The sequence below is a fragment of the Corvus cornix genome, chromosome 9 (assembly GCF_000738735.6).
Source record: "Corvus cornix cornix isolate S_Up_H32 chromosome 9, ASM73873v5, whole genome shotgun sequence".
Classification (NCBI taxonomy): Eukaryota; Metazoa; Chordata; class Aves; order Passeriformes; family Corvidae; genus Corvus; species Corvus cornix.
In genome coordinates, this window is record NC_046339.1 from 16,246,321 (window position 1) to 16,265,358 (window position 19,038).

Sequence of the window (19,038 nt, forward strand, 5' to 3'; positions counted from 1 at the left end):
CTGAATGGAGCACATTCAAATATACTGTCTGCCCACAAGCTGTGGCTAGGACATGGTATGAACTGAATGAAACTGTTAAGGGAAGTTGATTGGACGTTAGGAAGAGGCTCTTCACTGTGAGGGCGGTCAGTCACTGGAACAGGCTCCCCAGGGAAGCGGTCAGGACACCAAGTCTGTCAGAGTTCAAAGAGTTGTTTGGACAATGCCCTTCATCATATGGTTTAGTTTTGGGTAGTCCTGTGAGGAGCAGGGATTTGGCCTTGATCATCCCTATGAGTATCTTCCAACTCAAGAAATTCTATGATTATAGGACTGTCTCATGCTTTTACCCCCAAATCCATGCTCCCTGGTGCAACACAATACCAATCTGATGGTGGTTATTCTCCATCAAGAGATCATTCCATTTACATGTGCATATCAGTGTAACACCTGCCAAGACAAAGAATGGGGCAGAGCAAATAAAAGTTATTATTTAATATCAATAACCTTACCTACTATGTGCAAATTGTTTAATTAAAAAAGCAGCACGTACATTCTGTGCACAAACATGCATTCCCATGCTTGTGAAGGGACAGGGAGAGGAGGTTTAGGAGCTATCCTCCTGCCACAGGACCTTTTAGCCATGGATGTATGGGGATGGTGCCCTTTTCTCACAAAACGTACCTTTTCATTAATAATAGCTGATCTTAATATGCCTTGGGGCTGCAATTCTGTCCCACAGCTCCATGGTGTGGGCTGGGGGAGCAATTTCCTGTCCTACTTGTTGGAGGATAGAAATACACTTGGTTTGTACTAATCTTTATCTCAAGGTATGTATAACAGATTTATTTTCAATACAAATATCTGGGTTTGTAATGATGAGCTACGGTGTGGAGGAAAGAATGAGGTGATGACATAGGTTATTATTATAGCATGGATTGTCTTTTTCTCTCACTCCTTACCAGCTAGACTCTGCTTTGTGTTAGAAATTGTCATCTTGTGTTTGGCAAACACCTTTAAACAATTCTGTGCTTTATGGTGTTTTCTATAAGATAATATGCAAGGGTGGTTTGTGCTACTGCCTGTTGTCCTTTCTGGGTGTGTTTCAACTGTTAGGTAACTGCTCCTCTCAAATAATTGTATGACCATGATCTGCGCAGCAGGAAATTTTGTAGTGCAAATGCATTAGAAAAGCCTCTGACTTATTTATCCCATGTTTGGACCTACACGAATTCAAATGAGAGTGTAATTTTGTATTTAATTTTAACCTGAAGAGTAAGTAGATGAGAGCACTGCTGTGGTGCTTTCATCTCTGACCAGCTGCAGTCAGTCTGCTCGGGTAGGGCAGTGCCAGCGCAGGGCGATTAGAGCCCCGCTGTCCTCCACGGCTGTCCAGGGTCACCCATCCTAACTGTCAGCAGGGAAAACCAAAAGCACCCCCAAAGCCCCACCCAGCCCCCCGAATCACAGCCCACAACAGCTCGGGGCGGGCGGGGGCTGTCCCGCAGAGGGCAGCATTGAGCAGCGGATGCGGCCGCAGCGTTCCCGCACTTGTTCCCGGGGCCCAGGGCAGGGTTGCGGGCGCGGCACGTCCAGCCCCGGCACGGCCGCTCCCGCTGCGCGCTCCGTTTAATTCAGCACAGAGCGACTTGGGGAGACACGAGACCCTGCGCAGGCCGGGGGGAGCGCTGCTGGGGCCCGGCCTCGCCCGCCATGGAGGCAGCGCCGTGCCGAGCGCCCCCGTCCCGCCAGGCCCCTGTTGGGGACCGGCCGCGCTGGCAGCGCCGGGGCCGTGTCTGAGCACGAGGAGCGGAACGAGCCCCGGGCGGGGCGGGCGCGGCCTCACGGCCGCACCCGCGGCACCCCCCGCTCCGCTCCGCTCCGTTCCGTTCCGTTCCGTTCCCAGCAAGGCCGGCGGCCAGGGCTGCGGGTAGATGGGAGCAGCTCCCCACCCGGCCAGGCCCAAGAGCCGCCACACTGCAGAGGCCGCCGGCGGCGGGTATAAATAACACGACGCTGAATGCCGTCTACGCCTCTTTACTACGCGCCGCGCCCCAGCCCGGCCGGGCGCCGCCGCCGCCGTGACGGACAGGCGGCGGCACCAATGGGGGCGCAGCGGCGGCGGCCCCGCGGCCGCGCTGAATGAGGGCAGGGCGGAGGGCGGAGCGGCGGCGCTGGCCGGGAGCCCGGCGGCGGCTCCGGGGATGGTCCACGCACTGGCGCCGTCACGTGTTGTTCTCCTTGGAGTGAGCCTGAGTCGCGGCGGCGGGCGGAGGGGGTGGACTGGCGAGCGCGGCCCCCGCCGCCTGTTTTGGTGCGGGGCGCCGGGAAACTCCGAGGAGAAGCCGACGGAGAAGGAGCCGCCGCTGCGGTGCCCGCTCCCCCGGTGGGCTGGGGCACGGGAGGGGGCTGCGCCGCCGGCCGCTGAGGCGCTGCCGCCTGGAATGAAGAGGAGGAGGAAGAGAGGATGTTCCTTCGGCACTCGGGCTTGCCTCCCCTCCCGCCGCTGCCGGGCTGCGCCGCGTGTGGAAATGGCACTTTCTCTGCCTAACGAGATGGGACTGAATGGGGTCGCCAGCCTCCTCCGCATGCACAAGCGGGAGCAGCAGCCTCGGCGCTGATATTTGGGGAAGGGGGGTTGTATTGTGGGCGGCATTTTTTTAAAATTTGTTTTCTCTTTTTGGGGGGGAGGGCGAGAGAGGGGAAAGCAGCGTGTATTTTTGGGTGCAAACCCCGGACTTTGCAAAACAATCTCCGCCCCCGAGAGGATATTTAATCTGCAACAGCGATCGCTGCTCGCGGAGGCAAACTTGAGCCGGGGAAGGGGAGCAGGGAGCGGAGGAAAGGGACCCCCGCCCCGTTCCTGGCCCCGCCGGAGCCCGACCCCTGCGAGGGAAGATGCGTTTCTCATTCCCGGCGGCTGATTTTGGGACGAGACTTTCGTCAGGACTGATCGGGACTGGACTTTTTAAGGACGAGCTTACCCATCTAAGCGCGATTTGGGCATAAACAGCAACACAAACTCTGATTTGGTGCTGGAAGCTGCCTCTGCCACTGAACAGCTGCTCTCACCCTGCTTCTGTCCCTCCCCCGTCCCGTTCTCAAAAGAGGATCCTGAGCTTTTTTTTTTTTTTTTTTTGTTTAATTGTTGTTGCATGAATTTTATTTTAGGTGGTTGCCTTTCCCGGCTGGATTGGCTGTTTTGGGGTCTTGCAGACTGCGAGCTGCAGTAACAGCTCCACCGCCTCTCATCATGGCCAGCCCCACGGATAATAACGAGGGCTTCTTCTCAGATGTCAGAAAGGTGGGTTACTTGCGCAAACCCAAGAGCATGCATAAACGATTTTTCGTGCTGAGGGCAGCCAGTGAGTCTGGACCTGCCCGGCTGGAGTATTATGAGAATGAAAAGAAATGGAGACACAAGTCAGGGGCCCCCAAGCGCTCCATCCCACTAGAAAGCTGCTTTAACATCAACAAACGGGCTGACTCCAAGAACAAGCACCTGGTGGCCCTCTACACCAAGGACGAGCACTTTGCCATTGCAGCTGACAGCGAACCTGAGCAGGAGAGCTGGTACCAAGCGCTACTGCAGTTGCACAACAGGGCCAAGGGCCACCACCACCTCCATCACCATCACCACCACCACCACAGCGATGTCACTTTTGGAGGCAGCAGCACAGGACTGGGGGAAGCAGGTGAGGAGAGCTATGGTGAGGTAGCCCCTGGTCCAGCTTTTAAGGAAGTTTGGCAAGTAATTCTGAAGCCTAAGGGCCTAGGCCAGACAAAGAACCTGATTGGCATCTACCGCCTGTGCCTGACTAACAAGACCATCAGCTTTGTAAAGCTGAATTCAGATGCGGCTGCTGTGGTGCTGCAGCTGCTCAATATCCGCCGCTGTGGTCACTCTGAGAACTTCTTCTTCATTGAGGTGGGACGCTCAGCTGTCACCGGACCTGGTGAGTTCTGGATGCAAGTGGATGACTCAGTGGTGGCACAGAACATGCATGAAACTATCCTGGAGGCCATGCGAGCCATGAGTGAGGAATTCCGGCCCCGCAGCAAGAGCCAGTCCTCCTCAAACTGTTCCAACCCAATCTCTGTGCCCCTTCGCAGCAGGCACCATGTCAGCAACCCTCCCCCGAGCCAAGTGGGGCTCAGTCGGCGGTCCAGGACCGAGAGTGTCACGGCCACTTCTCCTGCCGGTGGTGGAGGTACAGGTGGCAAACCCAGCTCTTTCCGGGTTCGAGCATCGAGTGATGGGGAAGGCACAATGTCAAGACCTGCCTCTGTGGATGGTAGCCCAGTTAGTCCCAGTGCTAACCGGACTCATTCACACAGACACCGTGGCAACTCCAGGCTCCATCCTCCACTCAACCACAGCCGGTCCATCCCAATGCCTTCCTCACGCTGCTCTCCTTCAGCCACCAGTCCAGTCAGCCTGTCATCCAGCAGCACCAGTGGCCATGGCTCCACCTCAGACTGCCTGTTTCCACGAAGGTCTAGTGCTTCAGTTTCTGGCTCCCCTAGTGATGGTGGATTTATTTCTTCTGATGAGTATGGTTCTAGCCCATGTGACTTTCGCAGCTCTTTTCGCAGTGTAACCCCTGATTCATTGGGACACACCCCCCCTGCCCGAGGTGATGAAGACCTCAACTACATCTGCATGGGAGGGAAGGCCACCTCCTCTTGCTGCAGCCTAGCAGCACCCAACGGCCACTTCATCCCACGAACCTGCCACCCTCAGCAGCAACCCCGCTATCCTAGTACACCCTGCTGTCCTCGAGGTGGTAGTGAGGAGGTTGCCGACTTGGAGAAGGCATTCAGGAAGCGAACTCACTCTGCAGGCACTTCGCCCACCATCTCCCACCAGAAGACACCCTCGCAGTCTTCTGTGGCTTCCATTGAGGAGTACACGGAGATGCTGCCTTCTTACCCCTGTGGCAGCAGCAGGCTGCCCTCCTACCGCCACTCAGCCTTTGTGCCCACTCACTCCTACCCAGAGGAGTGCCTGGAGATGCACCCCATGGACAGTGGCCATCATCGGACCAACCCCACCCCGCACACGGATGATGGCTACATGCCCATGTCACCTGGTGTAGCCCCTATGCCCAGTGGGGGGGGGGGCCCAAGGGTGGTGACTATATGCCCATGAGTCCTAAGAGTGTGTCGGCCCCACAGCAGATCATCAACCCTGGCAGGGGTGGTCGCCACCCTCCAGCCACAGTGGACTCTAATGGCTACATGATGATGTCCCCCAGTGGCAGCTACTCCCCGGACAACAGCTCTGCGGGCTACGGCAAGATCTGGACAAATGGTTCTGGCCACCACCCAAAACTCTCAGTGGAGAGCAACGAGGGGAAGCTCCCCTGCGGTGGCAGCGACTATATCAACATGTCCCCAGCCAGCGGCTCCACCACCAGCACTCCGCCCGACTGCTACTTCGGGGCTGCGGGGCAGCCGGGGGTTGAGGAGGCGGTCACCGCAGCGCACCACAAACCCATCTACTCTTACTTCTCGCTGCCACGCTCCTTCAAGCACGTGCACCGGCGGGGCGGCAGCAGGCCGGCGGGGGCAGCCGAGCAGGGCAGCCCTCAGCCCCGCATCGCACTCGGCTCCAGCCGCCTCCTTTACGCGACTGAGGACTCGTCCTCCTCCACCAGCAGCGACAGCCTGGGCGGCGGCGGCGGCGGCCCCGAGGGCGGCCCCCCGCCTCAAGCGCAGCCCCCGCGCAAGGTGGACACGGCCGTGCAGACCAAGGGCCGCCTGGCGCGCCCCACGCGGCTGTCGCTGGGCGGCCCCAAGGCCAGCACCCTGCCACGGGCCCGGGAGCAGCCCCCCGTGCTGCTGCCCCCGGAGCCCAAGAGCCCCGGCGAGTACGTGAACATCGAGTTCATCGCCGGCGAGAAGCCGCCCTTCCCCTCGACTGCCCTGAACATGGCCCTGCCGCCGCCGGGCAGCGAGGCCGCCGAGGAGTACATGAACATGGAGCCGGGCCCGCCGCGGGCCCCCTGCCCGCCTGGCTTCGCTACCGCGCGGGCGGCCCGGCCTGGCCGGGACTACGTGGCGATGCAGCGGGGGGGTGCCGCGGCCGGCGGGGGCTCCTGCTCGGACTGCGCCGACAGTCCGTCCCCCGGCTCGCCCGCCCGCCTGCTCGGCTACGCCGAGGTGCGGGGGGGCCGCGCCGGCCCCGAAAAGCCCCCGCCGGCGGCTGCCACCGCGGCGTCCCCGGAGCTGCCGCGGCCGCCGGCCGAGCTGGCGGCGGCGCCGCCGCGCTCCTCCTCCCTGCTGGGGGGCCTGGGCGCGGGTAGCGCCTTCACCCGCGTCAGCCTCAGCCCCGGCCGCAACCAGAGTGCCAAGGTGATCCGCGCCGATCCGCAGGGCGGCCGGCGGCGGCACAGCTCCGAGACCTTCTCCTCCACGCCGAGCGCGGCCCGCGGAGCGGTGAGCGGGCTCGGGGCACCCTTCCCCTGCGGCGGCGCGGGGGGCGCCGAGGAGGTGAAGCGGCATAGCTCGGCCTCCTTCGAGAACGTGTGGCTGCGGCCTGGCGCGGGGGAGGCGGCCTCCCGCCGGGAGCCGGGGGCCGCGCCCGCCCTGGAGAACGGGCTCAACTACATCGACCTGGACTTGGTGAGGGACTGCGGCCACCGCCGCCATCACCACCCGCACGGCCCCGCCGAGGCGAAGCAGCCGCTGCCGCCGAAGCCCCCGGGCCAGCAGCGCGGGAGCGGCCACTGCGGCGAGGACCTGAGCGCGTACGCCAGCATCAGCTTCCAGAAGCGGGAGGAGATGTAGGAGCCGGCCGTCCGCCGGGGAAGGTGAGCCGGGATGGAGCGGGACGGGGCGCGGCTCCGCTCGGGAACAACTGCTGGGAGGGGCTGGGGTCGAGGCTGCTCGTGGCGGTGCCATCCCGAGGGCGGGGGGCGGGCGGCATCGTCCCCCGGGGCAGCCATGGGTTAGGGTGGTTTCGTTGAGCCGTTGGCCTCACTGCAGCATGTTTTAGTGGCGGAAGCATCCAGGAACGCAGCATCTCTGCGAGTGTCCAGCCGCTGGCCCGCATCTGCACGGGCTGGAGAGTGCCTCCAAAGCAGGTTTGGATGCTCCTGTTCAGTCGGGGATGCTATACTGTGCTTACTGTGTTGCCACGTTTTTTGTACCTTTCAGAATTAGCAGTGCTTCAAAAGTGTGTGGGAGAGGGGTGTGAAAGCGAGTTACCTCTAGTATTGGGCTGGAAACAGGAAACTTCTAGTGTAATCCTGGTTTGGTCAGTAATCATCCCGCTTGTGGCTAAGGGTGGAGTAGTGAACCGTGCTAACACGTGCACGTCTAAGGGCATCTACCTCATGGGGCTGTGACCAGCATTAATTCAGTTTTGTTGGAAGGTGCTTTGAGTATGAAAACAGACTTCAAAGCGTTTAGAGCATTGTATCTATCACTTGTGTTTCAGTTGATAACTGTGTGGCTGTCCCACACTCACAACAGTGTTACAAACAGCACAAAAAATGAGCACTATGAACTGTGTTTTTGGCATTGATTGATGTGTTCTGTTTCTTCCTGAAGCTTTTAATTTTTAATTCGATAAAAACTTCTGCCAGGTTGTTGCATGTTGATTACAGACATGTAAGATGAGTAGGAGCCTTGTTGGAAGCAGTGTGATGTTTCTGTTGAGTGGGAACTTCATGCAGCCCATAACAATGTATCTCGTTAGGAGCTCACAGAGTACAGCGCCCCTGTGTTAAGTCCTTTCATGAAAGGTAAAGAGTGTTTTGTTTTTGTGTAGACAAGTACTGGCAGGTAGTTTTCTAGGAAATTCTGTCACTCAGTTTTAGCAGTTTCCTACATACCTGAGCAGCAGCAATCACAGTAGTTGAAGCAGTTACTATGAATATATGCAATGACATTAGGGGGTGAATCTCATACTACTGTTTGCATCATCTCAGTATTTGTGTTGCCTGTTGGCCTCGCTGAAGGGAACACTGAGGGCTGGTGTTGGTGTGATGCCTGAGATATGTTTTTCATTTTTAGGTGTTTTGAATCCTTATAACCTGAACAAAAGCAAAATAGTCTCTTCACATTTGCTACTTTGTACTTACTGCTGTTGCCCATTAGAGCAAAGCAATATTAAGTGTTAGTCTTACATGATCTATGAATACCAGGTTAATTTGAAAGTTCAAGGTAGGGCTTAAGATCAGTGCAAATATTGCTGGTCTGGTTCAAGTGGTAGCTGGTAGGCAATGGTAATTTTTGTGGCTTTCTGACAGGACTGTGCTGACTGTCACCATACATTATTTGTGACCAAATGTACACAAATTTACACAGCCACACCTTTTCTCAGTTCTGGCATGTGCTTGTAAGAGCCCTGTTTTTGCAGATGGATCTTGTTACCCTGGGAATCCATATCTGCTTAGGACAGCATTGTTGTGAATTCTTCAGGAGGGGATTTTTGCCAGAGGATGCAATGTGTTCTGCAGTTAAGTCACTTAGCTGGGAGCATTACTGTTCCCTCCCACCTGTGTGGTGATGAGATTGGGGAGTAAGTGTGAGAAAAGATCTTTGGTCAGTGTGGGAGTAAATAATATATGAAGGGTATAAGAAGGCAGGTCTGGTGGGGAGCAGTGCCATAACTACTTGCTTAAAGTTTTTTTCCAAATGCACTGCTTTCATTTTGCTGTGGACAACTTGTTTAATTGAACTGTGTGTCACTTTTAACATAAAAGCTGTGGCAATGCTCTCTATGGTGGTGTTAGGTAGATACCTGCTGTGACTATGCTGTTCAGTGAAAGATTAGGATGTGGAAGACCTGATACAAGAACTGGCTGAAAAATATTATGCAGATATTTTTAAGGGCAGCATTGTGAAAAGGTAGCGTGTAATAGAGTCATTGCTGTTTGAAGTTGGTTCTTATTTCCCAAAATTAGGATTGGATTGAGGAGGCACAGCTTCTTCTGGGAGGCAAGGGAAGAATCAGGTTGTAATTATATGGGGAGTTTGAGCCATGGCTGTTCCTTCTCCCTACACACTATAAAGCTTTGTTGGTTGCTTGTAGCTTTCTCAGACATTAACCCTTGGGACTCCTATTTCCCAGGCTGGATTTCTTGCCATAAAATGAAACTTTCCTTGCAAAGTTCAGCCCAACTATCTCATCTCTTGAGTGTGCTAAGGAAAGAGACCCAACAATGTTTTGTTCATACTCAACCGTTCTTACAGCTATTTTTTGACATATGTTTGTACCTTTTTTGCTTTAGACATAAAAGTTAGGTTTGGCAGAAGAATTGTTCCATGTAGGTTGTACCTTATGTCATTCCTAAGAAAACCTGCCTGGAGCTGAATGATTTATGGGACTGCTTGCGCATGCCTGAAAAAGCTGCTGAGCACCTTCAGTTAAACCGTTCACCTGAAAACTCCACATGCAGTAAGGGTGCTCCAGTTCCCCAAAGCTTTGCCTGCCTTTCCCAGCGAGCAGTAGAGTGGGCTGTGCCTCCTTGGCCACCTTCCCTTGTGCTCCTTCTGGCAGCTGAGGCTGTTCAGGCTGCAGCTGAGAGTGGGGAGGGTTATGGTTGTGGTTTGTCCTGTTGGTGTCCGAGCAAGCGAAAGATGAAGGAAAAGCTACTTCATGTGTTTGCAGGTACAGCAGAGAGGAGAAAACGTCTGGAGCTGGGAAGGGAAAGGTGAAGCTGCAGGTATCACAACAAGGGTTGGGGAAGGCTGCACTAAGTACTCTTGCTTTACCTTCCATCTCTTTCAAGGGATATTATTTACACTTTTAATCTCAGAAATGCCAAAGGGACTGCATGTGCTTTTTTTTTCTCCATAGAGCAATCTTCCACCCCACCCCAAAGGCTTAAACTATCTGGATAACTCTTGTTTCATCCATTCTGGAATTTTCTGTTGTTGCAGTCTACAAGACAATGACGCCAAATGTTGGCTGTTCATCTCCTAACGGGTAAAATGATTGTTGCTGCTTTGATGCAAACTAGCTGACTACTGTCCTTTTCCCTGCTCCCCTGTCCTTCCCTCCCAGCTGCCTCTAAGTTGTTCAGGCATTAGATTCTGAAGTATTTATAGTCTCTTTCAAGTATAATTATTTCTCTAACATTAAGGATACTGGCTGAAATAATCATGTTGTTTCCCAAATTTAATTGAAAAACATCTCTCTTTCACCCACAGCATTCCTCTACACTTTCCAATCCCACTGCCTTCCCTGTCATATATTCTTGGCTGTTTCCAAACATCTGGCCCTGCCCTAGCTCTCTTCTTTTTTTGCTGTTAGTTTCAGCACAGTTCTAAACTTTTACCTCTACTCTAGAGAACTGGGTACTGTTGTGTGTGTCTAGCCTAGCTGGTGACTCTTTGGTGCTTGGATCCTCTGATGAGTGGATTTTGTGCTGTAGCTGGAAGGCCATGTTGCTGTAGTTGCCAAGTTGTGCTGGGTAACACCAGCCCATGACATGGAAAAATCAAGGGGAGAGAGCAGTGTAGCCCTAAGGTGTCTTCCTCCTGCTTAGAGTTTTGCATGCACCGATGTGGTGGGCTGGCCCTGGCTAGACACCAGGTGCCCACCAGAGCCACTCTATCACTCTCCTCCTCAGGTAGACAGGGGAGAAAAAAATACAACAAAAAGCTTGTGAGTCGAGATAAGGGCAGGGAGAGATGACTCATCAGCTACTGTCATGGGCAAAAAAGACTCAACTTGGGCAAATTAGTTTTATTTATTACCAATCAAATCAGAGTAGGATAATAGGAAATAAAACTAAATCTTGAAACACTTTTCCCTTACCCCTCCCTTCTTCCTGGGCTTAGCTTTACTCTCCATTTCTCTACCTCCTCCCCACAGCAGCACAGGGGTATGAGAATGGAGGTTTTGGCCAGTTCATTGCATGTTGCTGCTTCCTCTGCAGAGTAGTTTCCACGGATATCCACGCTGGTCTCAGATATCCTCACTCCTCTCTCCGGCTGCAGTTGTGCAGGTTTTATTCCTGTTCCTAAATACGTTATCCCAGAGGTGCTGCCACTGCCAGTGATGGGCTTGGCCTTGGCCAGCAGCAGATCCACCTTGGAGCTGGCTGGCACTGGCTCTGTCACACATGGGGGAAGCTTTCAGCAGCTTCTTGGAGGAACCAGCCCTGTAGCCCCCCGCTGCCAAAACCCTGCACACAAACCCAAGACAGCAAGTGAGCAAATGTTGTGGATATGCTGTGGATCCTGCTTTTGGGGTTGCTGTGAGAAGGCTCCTCAAGTGAGCAGGGGTTTTGAAGACAAACCGTTGATAGCTTGTGTTCTGAGTATATAGTAAAAAAATATTCCGTAAAGGAAACCATTAGATCTTGGCTCTGGAGAAACAGGAAATGCTGTAGTAGGATGTAGAATGAATCCAGGTATCCTGCTTTGATCTCCAAAGCTTCAAAGCTTCGTTTCCATTTTGTTGATGACTCTGAGAACTCCTGAATGTAAGTGCTAATAACACTGAATAGAATATGTGTAGTGTAAGCAAATGGTAACTTGGCTCACTCGAGCTTTGATGCTGACTGTTTCACCCGCTGCATGGGTGTTTTGGGGTTTTATGGTGATGTAAGAAAATGGAAAACAGTACAATGGTAATGCAGCACAAGGTTGTTAGACCTTTCGCTTGTTAAAGCAAAACATCTAAGGGTAGAACTAAACGTGTGTGGTTCTTAGCAAAATACGCAATGGTAAACAGAAAATTAGTCATGTCATTCTTGTACTATATACTTGGGTTTTACTTTTGTTGGGACACTGCTTGCCTTTTAAATTTATTTCTTTTATCGTTTTCAATAGTTGTGTTCTTTTTCTCAAGTTAAAAACTTAAGGTGGAACAACAGAAACAGCAATTCATAAAATCATAGGATATCCTGAGTTGGAAGAGACCCACAAGGGTGCCAAAACAAGACTTGTACAGTTAAATTAAGTTTCTAGGGGCATGTTGTTTCCAGAACTGAAGAACAGAACTTTCTGTAGTTTTGGGTCAGCACCAAGGTAAATATCAGCATATTATGTAAGTTTTCTATGCTTTGTGGGTATTACTGTAGACAAATCAGTACATTTCTTACTGTATGCACACACCAGTTTTCCCCCATACCTAATTATTTGCCAAAATTGAGCCTGTGTCTCCACATACTTGCATATTTGCACTTCTCCAGTTTAACAAGACCACAAGCTTATAATTAATGGCTTTGGGTGTTTCTCTTCTGTTTTCCTGGCTTAAAAACTGAAACAGAATGATTTATAAACAAATTCATATGATTATGAGGTACTACCTGGACATGTTTAGCACATGGTTTCCACATATAGTTAATGTTTAAACTGGTTTTTGAATGTGGTTTAAATTTGAAAATGAAACAGGACATTATAGGGTGAGGATGATGCTGATTTTTAATAGCAACTGTAGGGAGATCATAAATTTCCTTAGATAACACTTGTAAATAGAGAATTACAGCTCTTAAATAAAATGTAGCAAGCAGCTGTGGAGTAGGAATGTTATTTGACCAATATCTTCAGTATGTTGCATTGTTTCAGGAATACTTTATAATAGCTAAAATTTTTATATTCATTAGGACTGTACAATTTTAATGACTTCATAAATACATGAGTGGAAGTACTGAAAGTAAATGTACTTGAATATTCTTTTGAACAAGTAACTGTATAATAGCTTGTTTGTGAAGAAAGTGGGTTTTTTTTCTAGTTTATTGAAGCTCTGAAAGTGAATCTGTTCAGTACTGATTATTATGTGAATAAAGTCACATAAGCTTTAAAAAATAATTTTGGTGTCCAGTGATATGGAAGAGAAATAGATATTATTTTCCAAAACTAATCAGATTTTAGGTTTAACCTCTGTGCCAAGTTTCAGTGAAAACTAACTACTGTGTTTGATTGACAGAGTTATGAAATACTCTTAAGAGATGAGAGGAAAAAGGAAGGGAAAGTTGTTCATGGGACCTGTGCTGTGACTAGAAGAGAGACTGGGGGTTGCTGACATGAGATAATGGGGAACTTGAGGTACAGGCTGGGGAGCACTTGCAGAAACTGGTATGGGAAGGAGATGGGAATGAAAGAGAAATTACTTGGGGGACGCAGAAACTATGGCAGGATGATGCAAGAGAGAATTGCAAGGTGTTTGTGATGTGAGGGGAATTGGGATGGTGATATTTGAGAGGATGAGTATAGAGAAATGTGGAGAGCCTGGATATACACAAAGAGTTTGTTCTAGAGGTGCTAATTTTGTATGGTGCTGCAGTTTTCTGAAGGTGTTTTTACTTCTGTATTTTTCTTTTGATCTTCATTACAGGGATGGACACTCTGCTTGGGAAGCACGTGTTCCTTACTTGTTATTGGATTTTTTTTTTTTTATTTTTTTTTAGTATTTGGATGTTCTGCTGACCTTAATAAGATGATTTGCTTAGTAAGGCAAGCAGAATTTACCTCCAGCTCTTCTTTCCTGCTTTGTCTTGTAGTATTTCTGTCACAACCATAGCAGTAAACCACAGGTACAAATCTGAATTAAGTAGAAGATAAATAAGAATGAGTGAATTTTAACATTAAAAACCCCTTGATTTTATAAAATACATACAACAAAAGAAGAACTATATTCACACAGGATTTTTTTAACCTCCAGCATTTTCTTCTTTACCGTCTACTACTTGGACAGTTATAAATTTGATTTGGGTTCATTAGTTTAATAATTTGTCTTATGGATTAGTAAGTATAGATTCTCTTACTTTTTTTTTAACATGTAAAGAATATATTGTAAAAGAAAAATTCAAATGACAAAACTATTGTGGCTTGTTACAGCAGATCTTGTGGTTTTCATTTCATGGTAAGAGCTGCAACACAAATATATTAATACTAACAAATTCCCAACTTGTCAGATTGCTAAAAGCTGGCTTTTGGTCATCTGTACATGATCTCATGTGTTAGAGTACCTGTTTGTAAACGTGAATAGCATTATTCTATTTTTACATAATTCTGGACCTTTGATGAATTGTGATTGTGACGATTATTATTTTGACTACATGAAATAGAGATAGTAAAGGAGAGATGTTGGTAACTTAAAAAAAGAAAACAAGAAAGATTCACAAGTTTAACAGCTTTACTCTTTGCTTACAGAAATGATGGGAAATTTAATAAAAGCCAAGGTGTGAACAGATAAAGGAGATTTAAATAAGCCTGGCACTCTTAACTAACTAAAAGATGTCTTGATATATGTCTTTCTGATCATGTTTGACATATCTAGGTCATGTTCTCTGAAGACTATTATTAGAGATTTAACCTTGGATAATTGTGAAGTGTATTTTCTTCAGAGTAATTTTTGATCAGGTAGATGAGACAGTGGAAATTTGTGTGTGTTCAAGTGCTTGTAATAATTTGGGAGTCTAGTTAGAAGATCTGGTGTCAGCCACCTGAGCTGGAAGGTGAAATGTACTGTTCTGTGGTGTATCACAGAAGATTTACCTGTGCACATTTTGTCAGCTGTTGTAAAATTCTATTTTTTTGGAAGCTGGGTATGTGGAAGAAACGACCTGTTAAATTTTCAAATAAGACACGCTTCAGGAGGATGGTGTGCACTTACAGCTGGTAGAGCTGTTGAAGTGTACTTGCACATTTGAACTCTCTGATGTTATATAATGGAGGAATGTAGAGTCTGGGAATATCTACAGCTTTAATTGATTGTGTTTCTTCTTCTGTCTCAGCCTATCCCCTCCAGCCTGTATAGGCTGGACATTTTTAACCCATTAGGGCACATGCTTTCTTCAAAATACAGAATCTGTGTGAATAGAAAAAATGGGAATTACCTGGCAGCCTTGGTTCCTGTCTAGTTTCAGCAGTCTGTCTTTCAGTGTGATGCACAAGTACTTGTTAAGACATAACTATAGGGTAGGAACTCCATAAGCTGGATTTGCCAGTCAATAAAATACTTAAGTAGTCTGTGCACGGGAGCTTTCCTTCAGTGGCACAGTTCCCTGAAGGAATAAAGAGCTTGAAGCTGGAGTGGAGGAGACTAAGCCAGTCTGATCGTATGGGTTCCTTCTGCCCTTACTTCACTGAACTGTACCATTAAAACCAAACCAAAACAAACCCTCCCATCATCCTCCTCACAAGATACTGCACGCCTGTACATCACCAGTAACATTCATGTAGATGCTGTGCCCAGGGTTGTGTGTCTTGATTGAGAGAGTAAAAGAACCTCAGGAAGTGTACATGGGAGGTAGAAGATTGAGTTTGTTTCTCCTCTTACAGCACATCTCAGCTGGGGTCTTCTGTTTGTCAGTTTGTGAGTGACTACAAAGGAATGGAAGGGAGGTGGGGAGCTTCAAACACCGTGGTTGGAGCTGTGACTTGTTTCAGGTCTGACCTGAGCTTCCTGTGCTGTGTGAGAGATGCAAAGACATCTCGAGTGGCAGCTGATGTGTGTCAGTGAGGGAATCTTTTAGATTAAAACATTGGATGGTAATTAATCTTCAGCCAGCTGGCCTTCATTTTGAAGAGAAGATTGCTATGTTAGGAAAGAGAATTTTAATCTCTAGAGAGCAGGATACATGTGACAGGGGAGATGTTTTGGCTTCAGAGACAAACTTGGAGCTTGGAAGCTTTCTGTATGTGCTGCAGGGGAGTGCTGGTGTCCAAGTAAGTGATGCTTAGGCACTTTGCTGAAATACCTTGAAAATTGCTAGAGCAAGGAGACATTGGTCCTCCAGTAATTCCCTGTTTGGCTTGATGGTTCCTGTGCAAGTGATGGACAAGGTGTTTGGGAGTCACTGTCAGCTGTGATGCTAGAGCCTTCACACAGATATTAAAATAGGAGAAATACAGAAGCTCCTCTCTTTCCTGGAGAAGGTGCAGGTGCAACCATGTCCTTTGCTGCGCCTGCCATGTCATAGGGCTGGTAAAGTCTGCAGCCTTCCCTGCATGGTACAATGTGCTTTTTCACAGTACTTGGTCTCTGTGGTGATACCCAGAGAAATAAAGGTTGGGTACTTTGCTGAAATGATGGTGGCTGTTCCACTTCTGACTCATGCAGGCACTCTAGGTAAGTGATGGTGGCGTTGGCTGAGTGGTCTCTGAAAAATGGGATTAATTTTCATTTTCTCAGAAAAGTTTGTGGTGTCATAATTACTGATTCCTCTCCTGCAATTCCTCATCACAATTTCTGAATTACTTGATACTTCAAAAGAGCAAATGTGGCATTTATGGAGCAGAATGATACATAATAATGAGGACGTAAACTAACAAGTTGTTTACTTAACTGAGGGTAAGACAATGTTATCTTACTTCTTTTCTTATTTTGGAATTTATCCACAAAGATTTTCCTTTCATAGTACAGTTGTGTTTCCTGGAAATGACCAACAGCAGGTAGCTCAGCTGCACAGTGCTTGAAAGAGGTAGGACAGCTCAGCTTGCTACAGGGTTCAAAATGACTCTTAGATGTCAGTAAGGTAATGCATTCCTTATTTTGGTGGAAATGAAGATCTGTACCATGGCTACATGAAGGGAAAAATGAGCAATACTCAGCTTTTTGCAGTGATGGTAAATTCAAGCGGAACCACTTTCATTTGGGGAAAGTGAAAGTGACTAATTGAAATCCTTAGGAGGACAAAAAGATATTTTAGACAGGTGGAAACTGCATTGTTAAAATTGAAAAAATTGCCTCTCTTTAACCTGCTACATTTACCCTGTTTCTCTTTTTGACTTCTTTGCTTGCAAAGCACAGGTACACTCTATCGTCCCTTCATGCTTTGCTATGTTACCGTATTTTTAGCATTTGGTCCATTTTTCTGTGTTGAAGATCACAGCTGAATTTTTTTTTCTTAATAGTGTCACTATTAAACTATAAACTACAAAATAAAAAATACTTCTTTCCCTTAAAAAAAAAAGGGAAATGCAGGAGTACTAAATAGCTAGTTGCTTGATTGCATATATAAAATGAAATACAGGTAAGGAAACCTTAGCTTAGGTGTACTGAAAACTGTTGCAAACAAAGGAGATTTTTTTCTACTGTACGGGGTTCAGGAATCCCAAAAAGCAGGCTGGCTGTCACATCTGGGGTAGGGTCCTGCAGGAGCTTTGGGCAGATGTAACCAGCTTGCCTTACTAAAAAGGTAAGCTCACCTTGGCTGCCTTCACTCTCATCTGCCTGCTCCAGTTTCAGTGTGCTGGTTCCATACCAGTAAATGGTAACTGTAGTTAGGCTCGCCTATTCTTTAGTAACTGTTTATATTTCTTAATTTTACACATAATGGCATTCAGATTTCTGAGAAACGTCAAAATAAAATGTATAAAGGGGAATCTAGTTTATTTAGGAAGCTATGTTGAAAACTGTAAATATTTTTTCTTGTTGAAAGTTACTATTTGTTCTATTGTCAGTATTTTGGAAATAATCTTGTATTTTGTTGACTTTATCATTACCTTGTGAGCATGATGCATAATGTTCTGAATGTCTTGGATATCTTGATATGGGTGGATAGCCATGTGTGATTTACATCTATCTTACCAGTTTGAGATCAAAACAGAGGCAGATGAAACTAAACAGAAGAGCAGTGATGGAAGCCAAACAGCTCCAAATCATCCCTTTTCATTTTCCAGTTGCTGTGCACACTCCCTCCTTTCACAGCTGCTTCTTGGGAGCAAAAGTTAAAGAACGGGTGCACTGTGTATGAACATTGTACTTCAAACATGTAAATGGTGAACTTTACTCTTCAAGGGATTAACATAGCTGATCAATTCATATGCAAGGCAGTATTGAATCCTTTAAACAATTTAAGAGTTCTTAAAAGTGAAACAAATCTCTCAAATACATTTAATTATTTTCTGTATGAAACTTCTTTCTCGAGCAAGCTCTAATAGAAGGGAAAAGCCCTTCTGAAGGTGTGCAGGCATGTAGCTAGGGCATGTTTTTTCAGGCCTTTGAACTAGGTTAGGAATGTGTCTCAAGATGGAAGAATGAATAGTTACTTGGTGCTTTTAGCCTCCGGGCTTGAAACTCGCAAGAGGAATGTTATTGTGTCTTCAAAGCCTGTTTCACACAAGCCTTTGTTGAGCAGGAACTTGGAGAGTCTTTGTATTATCATGCACACAACGAAAAGAGCCAGCCACCCAATTTGATCTAATTGGGCGGCAGTGGTGAGATGTTTCTTCAGTAGGAAGGCTCTGGAAAATGGGGTGCATATTTTTAATTAGGAAATACCCTTCAGAGTGAAGGGATTGCCTACACAGACATTTACCAGCTTGCTAAAACTAATTATACTAGTGCAATTCCCCATATGCACATCCCCTCTTTTTCCCTCTTCCCTATGTAGTGCTTTCCCAGGAAGAGAGCAAATATTTACATTTCTTTTAAATTCTGTTTTGGCCCTGAGGTGGTGGTAGCACATCCCTGGAGAAGGCAAGCTGAGTTTGAGAAAGTGGGGTGTTTCAGGTTGAAGTAATTTTTGTCTTGCTTTCTCAAAAATAAACCTGTATTCAGGACTAAATATGCTGTAATATACTACCTAAATTAAGACAGAACTTTCACTCAATGTAACTACCAAATGTTTTGAGGAAATAAACCCATTGCTCTAGTGAACATGAGTGGGGTTTGAAGTGCTAAAACCTCATTTTTCAGAACAGCAGCTGCTTCAGTAGATACCCAGAGAAATGTATTTTCGTTTTAGTGTGAGTAGCCTAAAGTTTATTCAAAACTGAATGAAATCAACAGAAAAGATTGGAAAACAGCTTTCATTTCTTAAGTTTTTTAGTAAAAAAACCCAAAGAACTCTACAAAATCGGAAATTTTGAATTCCACAGTAGCCAAATTTTCACCTCCTAAAGAGAGATGAGGCCTTATAAAAAGGAAAAATTGTCTTTAAATGCAGCATTTATTTTGTTAAGTAACTTCCTTATGTGTTTTGGGATTTTGTTTGTTTTCATTCTGTTTTTCATTCAAACAGAGCTTGAAAAGTCATAATATAAAATTTAACCAGCTACTAAATAGTGACCTGTGTTGGTCATTAATTTCTTGTCAAGAATCTGCATAAATATACACTAATAGTACTGTCTAACTAGGGACTATAT

At 47.7% G+C, this 19,038-nt stretch overlaps 1 protein-coding gene across 1 annotated transcript in view; it reads left to right on the plus strand.

Annotated features, from left to right (window-relative positions):
* The first annotated feature begins 2,224 nt into the window (after window positions 1–2,224).
* IRS1 (insulin receptor substrate 1) overlaps window positions 2,225–19,038 on the plus strand; it is a 50,799-nt gene continuing 33,985 nt past the window's right edge. The window contains 2 exon segments of the mRNA XM_039556631.1: window positions 2,225–5,092; window positions 5,095–6,794. Coding sequence (XP_039412565.1) covers window positions 3,233–5,092; window positions 5,095–6,771 — 3,537 coding nt within the window. The 5' untranslated portion in view covers window positions 2,225–3,232 and the 3' untranslated portion in view covers window positions 6,772–6,794.